At 47.7% G+C, this 8,390-nt stretch overlaps 1 protein-coding gene and 1 long non-coding RNA gene across 3 annotated transcripts; both read left to right on the forward strand.

Annotated features, from left to right (window-relative positions):
- The first annotated feature begins 4,091 nt into the window (after positions 1-4,091).
- Positions 4,092-5,523, forward strand: LOC108447442. 2 transcript variants are annotated; one of them, XR_001863009.1, is made up of 3 exons: positions 4,092-4,429; positions 5,162-5,269; positions 5,400-5,523. It is a non-coding gene; the product is annotated as an uncharacterized LOC108447442 (long non-coding RNA). The 2 variants fall into 2 exon arrangements; XR_001863008.1 differs by lacking the exon at positions 4,092-4,429 and adding an exon at positions 4,937-4,988.
- A 687-nt stretch (positions 5,524-6,210) lies between these two features.
- LOC103617800 (zinc finger protein 226) lies at positions 6,211-8,078 on the forward strand. Its single transcript, XM_017737462.1, has 2 exons — positions 6,211-7,545; positions 7,762-8,078. Exon 1 carries the CDS (start codon positions 6,310-6,312, stop codon positions 7,474-7,476), a length of 1,167 nt encoding a protein of 388 aa, XP_017592951.1. The 5' UTR covers positions 6,211-6,309; the 3' UTR covers positions 7,477-7,545; positions 7,762-8,078.
- Positions 8,079-8,390: the final 312 nt, after the last annotated feature.

The raw sequence follows: 8,390 nt of genomic DNA on the forward strand, positions 1-8,390 counted from the left end.
GGGGCCCCTTCTGGGGACATTCACGTTGGGGGTGTGACGGGGGCGGTCCCCAGCTGTGTCGGTCACACTGGGAGCGTGAAAGGGGAGGTTCCTGCCTGTCTCAGTCGCACTGGAGGTGTGACAAATGATGTCTCTGGCAGTGTCAGTCACACTGGAGGTGTTACAGGGGAGGTTTCTGTCCCTGTCAGTCACACCGGGGGTGTGACAAAGGACGTCCCTGGCAGTGTCAGCCACTTTGGAGGTGTGGCAGGGGCCGGTCCCCAGCTGCGTCAGCGCTGCCGGGGGTGTGCCGGGGGCTGGTCTCCGGCAGTGCCAGAACCAGGAGGCTGTGCCAGGGGCTGTGCCTGCTACAGGGGGCTGATCCCAGCGCTGGGTGACGCCGATACTGAGCGCCAGCTCTGGGAGGAGCGAAGGGCGAGGGTGGGAGAGGCTGGGAAAATGCCCCCGCAGGGTTTTAGGGTGGCCCCGGTGCAGCCAGAGCTGCTCGTTCAGTTCCCGTTTAATTCCAGAATGGTTCAGGTTGGAAGGAACCATACTCGATCATCTTGTCCCGCCTCTGCTCGAGTAGGGTTATGAAAAAGGAGAAGAAAAAGAACTCGCCGAGAGTTTGTGATTTCCTGGGACACCACTAAAAGCTTCTAATTTACCTTTCCTGAAGTGCTGCAGTAAAAATCCTCTGTACTAAATGGTTATTGAATAGATTATTAAATGCTTTCCTGGACCGACCTGGGAATTTTGTTAGAAAAGAAACCAATAAGTGCAGAGCCCAGGTATTAAAAGAACTGATCGGCAGGTAGAGATTTCCCCTTTAACTCTTTAGCTCATGGATGCATCTTTGGGGGTTCCAGACTAAGTGTGTAAAAGGTGCAGGAGCAGATCAGAGATGCAGCTCCTCTAAACCCACAGCCAGGAATGGAAGGAGCCCACAGATGTGGCTGTTCTTGCACAGGCACCTTTTGTCCAGCACTAGATGGGTCAGGTTATTGCCTGGCAGGCTCCTTTACAGTCCTGGATCTCCAGTCACACATATTTGCAGAATCAGCAGTTTTCGCCCAGAAGTTTGCTGAGAGTCTACATCAGTATGTGCAGAGGAAAATGCAAGCTTGGGAAGCTAAAGCTCACCACAAAGATATTCCTCAACCAGCCTGCTTCTTACAGTCCTTGCTTGGTTTGTTCCTGTTAATTTTTCTGTGTCTTTTACAGCCTGACTCTGGATTCTGTAACTGTGTCTTGCTTTTGGTCTAGTTAGAACTTGGGTTGTTTCAGTGTTTCTTCTGCCTCATTCATGAGATGCCAGTTCACTGGACCCAAAGATGTAGAAGATCCTGGCAAACTTCAGGAAAACGTATGTTAGGATAATAGGATGGAGCTGGATAGAGACAGTGAAACAATTCCCAGCATCAGAGATCCTGAAGCTTCTTTTAATTGCACTCTTAGGCTCCTGTGTGGGTGTACTTCCAAAATTCAGTGTCTCTAACACTAAAGGGGGCCCAGCTTCCCCCTGCGGAGTAAAAAGCTCAAACTTCAGCCAAATATCAGTGAAATCTCTCTGGATTCAGCTCCTTCTTAGAAGAACCATTGCTTAGGATTTTTTTTTTCCCTGTTTTACATAGGACAGTCTGATGTTTAAAGTGTTTATGGCAGTCCTAAAACAGAGTAGCCAGATGTCAGAAACCTCTGTGGCCCATAAAAAATTCAAATGTGATGTTTAAATCCCTCACAAAATACATTAAGCTCCCATTGTGACAGCAATGTGAACCATGAGTTCACATTTTTAGTGAATTTAACAGAAAATTTAAATTAAGAAATTACTCCAGAGTAGATCTAACTGGCAAATACATTACAGATCCTCATCTGCCCTGACAGACTTGTCACATTTAAGACACGTAAAAGTGAGGTGGCATAAATAAAAAGGATTTGGCATCCATATATGTGTATGTTGGGAATATGAATGTAGGACAGGCACAAAACACCAATAATGTAATTTTAATAGGAATCATATATTGCAAGGAAATGGGTGATTCAGTTAGTTTTCTGCCTTGTCCCTGAGGATTACAGCTGATTTTCTGTGTGTGTGTGTGCTGGAATAACTCATCAAGACTGTTGGGAAAGGCTTAGAAAGCAGAGTTTAATGAAATCATGGGCTTGTAAATGCAACATGTGAAAGAGAAAGCAGAGAACATTTAAATACCTCAGTATTAGGAGGAAAAAATCAAAGTATGTGGAAATTGATAGAGCTAAGTGTGTTTGTCTGAGGACCAATAGAACAAGATCTCTGAATTTTGTTGTTAGTTTATGCTAAAAGGGAAACACTGGCATAGTGTTCTGTGTCATCAAAGCCAGAGGGGAGGTTTGGGGCTGTGCTGATGAATGTGATGAGTGTGTGGACACTTTTGTTGGTCTGGGTGTGGGGTGGGTACGTGCTGGTTTTGTTACCTTGCACAGAACCCCTTCTCTGTCTTATCTCAGCCCAACAACAGCAGACACGAGGCCCTGGCTGGGGCTGCCCCAGGTCTTTGATCTCACCCATGAGGCATCATTTGCAGAGCTCTGCATTATTTATCACTACTGAAGTATTTTCAATTAAACGGACGGATTAAATACTAACTGTGCCTGGCAGCTAATGAAATTCCTGTTTCTTTTCCAAGGAAGCTGACATGAAAGAAGCCAGACACGACTGGGCACAGGAGTTTGCGCTGCCGGCTTCTACATTTCCTAACAAGTGAGCGCTGTGTGATACCACAGGTGGGAGGCAGGCTTGATTCCTGGTGCTGACAGTTGTCACAAAGGTGAGGAACACTCAGGTGATCCCACAGAAGCCTCACAAGGGGTGGGAAGATGGAGGTGATAGAAGATTCCTCACCACCTTCCAGCCTTAGGTGCATCCTGCGAGACCTTCAGTCCAATAAGAAATCCATATGGAACTGCAGTGCCAGGAAGAGGAGACCTGAAGATTTCCTACCAAAAGTGTGATTGAATCAACCCACCAACTCTGACCTGCAGTGTGGGGATGAATGCTGAGAATTCTTTTCCTCTGAACACTCTGAGGAACCTCCAAGAAGGACAAGTGGGGATGAGAAAAACATCATTTTTATTGATGCTTTTGAGGAGGAGCACATGGAGATGCTTTGGCCTTTTCCCCCATGATCCCTCTGAGGAAGGACACTGTTTGCTGGCACTACACCATTCCTTTGTGGTTGTGATAAACAACGATTTGGATTTTTTTAAAATGGTCATTCATCATCTTTTCCCCAAACAAACATGCTTGGCTGTGGGGATATTGGTGCATGTTCTTAGATATTCCTAAAGTTTTCCTTATGAACAAGGGGAGGGGTGTGTGTTTGTCTTCCATGAGGGAATATGGAAGGGGTATGTGATTCCATGCATCCTGGGTCTAGGTGGGAGAAAGCCTTTACCCTGCCCAGCTAAGTAAGAAACATCTAAGCATTTAAATTCTGAAAAAATACGGTAAAATAATGGAAGTCTTCTGAGTTGCTTTGGTTTTTTCCTAGTTTGGGAAAGTTGGAATGACAGTTCTTCCCCTGCAAGGTTTGCCATTCCAAGCAGAGTGTGGGTTCCTCATGGATTCAAGGACTGTCATTAAAGGACTGTTGCAAACCTATTTTTGAAGTGCCTCATCTGAAGAAACTGAACTGCCACTTACTCTGCTCTCAGAAGGGACTCGCTTTTCCATGTGGAAGGAGTAGATACATTTCTTTTCCTCACCCTCAACTCCCAGCAGAGCAGTTTCTGGTTTCATGTCTATTTTTGGCAAGATCTGTGAAATCACAAAAATAATACAGAGCTTGGAGCATTCTTCTATACTATATTTGCATGCTGGCAATGTACACTCTTGTTCATTTGTCATTTCAGTTCTGTATTTGCTGCTAATTGTGGAGCCCATTTCCCAAAGCTGGAGGAGTTTTGCTAGGAAAAGGCAGTGCAAAGCTTCCCAGTGCTGGGTTTAAAGCAGGAGCAATCTCTGTGAGATTACACAGATGATGGAGAGTGGTTTCAACTGTGGACCATGATCCTACTGTGGCTTTGGCAAAGGCAGGTGGGATCCTTGGATGTGTTGGGCAAAGGACTTCTCTAGGAACTGGTGCCACTGTGAAAGGCCCTGGTGAGGCATCACTTAAGATGCTGAATGCCCTTTTGGGTGTGAAGACTCATTGAAGTAGGAAGTGGGACACAGAATTCTGGGAGGTGGATTGATCCCTCCTTACAGGGGCAGAGCTTGTTTCTTCCAACAAGACAGAGCCTGAAAATGAATCAATCCCTGCCACACTCCTGCAGGAAGATGGATGCACAGTTATTGCCCCCCACAGTTGTGGGGGGCACAGGGATACTCCATGAATTGCTGTGAGCTGGAGCTGAGGGACAGAAAGGGCACTGACCTGTTGGGGCAAGTCCAGAGGAGGGCACCAAGGTAATCAGAGGGATGGACCACCTCTGCTGTAAGGCAAGGCCAAGAGAACTGGGATTGTTCAATTTGGAGAAGGCAAGGCTCTGGGGTGACCTAGTTGTGGCCTTCCAGTACCTGAAGGCAGCCTACAAGAAAGATGGGACAAGACTATTTACAAGGGTGTGAAGTGGCAGGACAAAGGAGAATGAGTTCAAATTGAAGGAGAGTAGGTTTAGATTAGATAGTGGGAGAATTTTTTTCCTTGTGAGGGTGGTGAGGCCCTGGCAGAGGGTGTCCAGAGAAGCTGTGGCTGGCCCATCCGTGGAGGGGTCCAAGGCCAGGCTGGATGGGGCTCGGAGCAACCTGGTCTAGAGGAAGGTGTCCTTGCCCACGGCAGGGGGCTGGAACGAGACGACTTTCGAGGTTCCTTTCGACCCACACCATTCCGTGACTCCATGAACAGGCTCCTGGAGCACCGGGGTTCGCCGAGCCGGGGCGGTGGGAAGGGCCGGGCTGCGGGATCGGAACGGGGCGCGGACTCGGGCGGGGAGCGGTGGCCGGGGAGGGGACCCGCAGCGCCCAGGTAGGGCGGGGAACGGGGAACGGGCGCCGGAGCGGGGAAAAGTTGGGGGCTCATGCTGCCTGGAACAAATAAGTATCTCCTCTTTTAAAAATATATATACGTGTATATGTATGTATTTATTGTTATTATTATTTTTCATCCCACTCGGTAATTTCAACATCCCCCTGCTGCAGGAAATGGGCAGCCGTGGTCATGGAGTTCTCTTAAGCCAAGCGGCGCCAGCATCCCTTGGAAAGTTTTCCCGCCCCAAAGGCATCGGCAGCTCAGTTAGAGGGCTGGAGGTGAGGAATATGCCTGTTACCAGCTCCTTACTAAATTGTTGGGAATGGCTGGAGTTGAGGGTGTGTTGAGCCACGCTGTTCCAGGCAGTGACTAATGAGGACTAATCCAAATTGTTTTCCATGTCTCCAGCAGAAGAAAGCGTGGCTTGTGTGGCTGATGGAGCTGGCCTTTCTGGGATGTGAATAAGAGCTTTCACTTAATGCACATCGCTGTACTGCCTTGATAACTGCACTTTGTAAGCCTCCTGAAACTAAATAGGCAAGTTTTACATTTATGTACATGTGGAAATACAGAAATGTTTGTTTTTACATATATGTGTTCGTTTGTATGTATGCTTATATTCAGAGATGTCTTATCCCACCTTCCGGTAATTGAAGGGATTTTACAGAAAAGGAGAGCAATATTTTACAGAGATAGTGATAGGACAAGGGGGAATATTTTTAAACTAAAAGAGGAGAGATTTAGATTAGTTATTAGGAAGAAATTCTTTACTGTGAAGGTGAGAAGGCCCTGGCACAGATTGACCAGAGAAGCTGTCGCTGCTCCATCCCTAGAAGTTGGATGGGGCTTGGAGCAACTTGGTCTAGTGGAAGGGGTCCTGCCCATGGCAAGGGGGTGGAACAAGATGGGCTTTAAGATCCCTTCCACCCCAAACCATTCTGGGATTCTCATCTTCGGGTGAATTTAAAACGGAAATTATCACTTTATATTTGGTAGTGAAGGCTGGCTGATCACAGAGGATTAAACTTCATTAAATGTAGTCTGTCTAGGTTTTGTGTGCTGAATGTATATTTTCTACATATCTAATAGCAGATGATTCTGTTTCTCCTACTGCTTAACTAATGTTCCATTCTTTGAATCAGAAAAGTACCTTCACTGTTCTGAATTTATGATATCAGAAGAATCACTGATGAAACAGGTGTTTTATTTTCCCAGGGAGGACTATCAGGAGAGCTGAGAATGAGATGGACTTACCGTGAAGGACACAAAGCTCTGGGTGATGATGAGCTGCAGATGAACACAGTGTTTGCCTCAGAGGATGGACGTGAGCGTGGACTGGAACTCTGAGAATAACATTTGCGACACAGGTGGGAAGCATTCAAATTATCCCAGAAAGGCCACGAAGCAGGTGGGCCACACCTGTAGCCTGCAGAAGGAGGTGGACATGAATTACTTGTGCAGTCCTACTGGAAGCTCTGCTGGACCTGCAGGAAAGCAGGAGCTTACTGCAGAGCTGCAGTGTGGAGACAAAGAAACCTGTGACACTTACAGCCAGAAACAAGGTGAGAGTCCAGCTGGGGAGTTTGCCCCCTCCAGCACCAACTTCCACCTGCAGAGTGAAGATAAGGATTTAGATCACTGTTCCTCTGAACGCCCCAGGAAACCATGGATGATAGCGAAACTTTGTGAGGACAACAAAAGCACTGCTCTTGGGGATGTGTTTGGTGAGGACCTGGAGCCTGTCCCCGAGGAAGCTCTGCCCTATCGATGCAAGAAGTGTGGCTCCTCTTTCCACAGTGTGAGCGAGCTGCAGGAGCACAGGCGAGCTCACCTGCTGGAAAACTCCTACCACTGTCCCATTTGTGCCAAAGCGTTCTCCCGCGCAGCCAACCTGCGCATGCACAAGCTCATCCATTCCAGCGAGAGGCCGCACAAGTGCCCGGAGTGTGACAAGGGCTTCATCCGCACAGCTGACGTCTGGAGGCACCTGCGCAATGTGCACAAGATCGAGCGCTCCATGGTGATCCTGGGGAATGGCGTGGCCAGGAACCCCTGGTCAGTGGTGCATCGTAGCCAGCACAACGCTGAGTACCCAGATCAGCCTTGTCCTGAAAACCCAAAGTCTCAGGAAGACAACTTCAAACCTTACACCTGCCCGACATGCGGCAAAGGTTTTGATAAGCCCAACCTGCTGTCCAAGCACAAGGTGATCCACCGGGAGGACAAGCCCTACAAGTGTCAGGAGTGTGGCATGGCATTTGTGCAGCTGCTCAGGCTCAAGAGACACCAGCAGACTCACTCTGGGGCACGGCCCTTCTATTGTGAGGAGTGTGGGGGAACCTTCACCCGGCTGGCATCGCTCCAGCGCCATCACCGCATCCACACCGGAGAGAAGCCCTACTCCTGTAATTTCTGTGGGCATTCCTTCACCGAGTCAGGGACCCTACGGAGGCATGAGCGCACACACAAGTTGGACAAACCTTAATTTGTGGTCTCTGTGGTTGCTTTGTACCTGAACAAGGTCTGCTCAGTTGAGCTGGAAAAGCACCCCATGGTATGTGCTCTGCCCAGTCCAGACCCACTGCCCAGCAGTGGCTGACAGGGAATGCTGCATCACAGAGAGCTCTGGAACTTGTGCTGGGAGGGATTGCGCTGCCTGGCTTTAAACTGCTTTGTATGAAAAAATAACCTAATTACCCCTGAGTAATGAAATGGGAGGCTTGAGGAGACTGAAATCACTCACATGTGCTTGCGCTGTCTCTGTTTGCAGGATTGGCGATGCATCAGCTCAAGCTTTGTGCAGGGATGTGCAATCACAGGCCATGAGAATTCACTGGATGAATTGGCCCTGCCCTCTTGCGTGTGATGGCTCTTTGACACTGAGTTTGGAGATCTGTTAATTTGCTAAGTTAGAACAGTCCAGAGTTGTCCCTCTATCCCTTCTTTCCTTGTATTTTGCTGAGTTCTTCTTTCTGTTACATTTCTTTTTATTTGAAAGGGGGAGTATCATGTTGGTTTTTTAAAAAAACCAAACCAAATCCCACTTACAAACCAGTTCCTTAATAAACACAACAGTTACCAGCTGTATTTCAGAATGTTTCTATCTGAGGGAGTACCAATATTTTATGCACCTTTGTGTGATGGGTTGAATGTCTGTTAATAATGGGGAAAGCTTTATTTTGGCTATGGTGGTGCAAACTCTTGGGGTGATGGGGTTCAAATATGTTTGTGTCTCTGATGGAACCATGCACACTAAATCTATCCAGCTGAGTATTGTGGAAGGAAATGCTTGAGGACACAAAATTCAAAGAGCAGAAGACCAAATTTAAGCCACCTTTGCTACTCATTGCATAGGAATCTTATGGATTTAAATGTTTTCACACACAGGGAAGCTTCCCA

The sequence above is a fragment of the Corvus brachyrhynchos genome, unplaced genomic scaffold (genome assembly GCF_000691975.1).
Source record: "Corvus brachyrhynchos isolate BGI_N302 unplaced genomic scaffold, ASM69197v1 scaffold466, whole genome shotgun sequence".
Lineage (NCBI taxonomy): Eukaryota > Metazoa > Chordata > Aves > Passeriformes > Corvidae > Corvus > Corvus brachyrhynchos.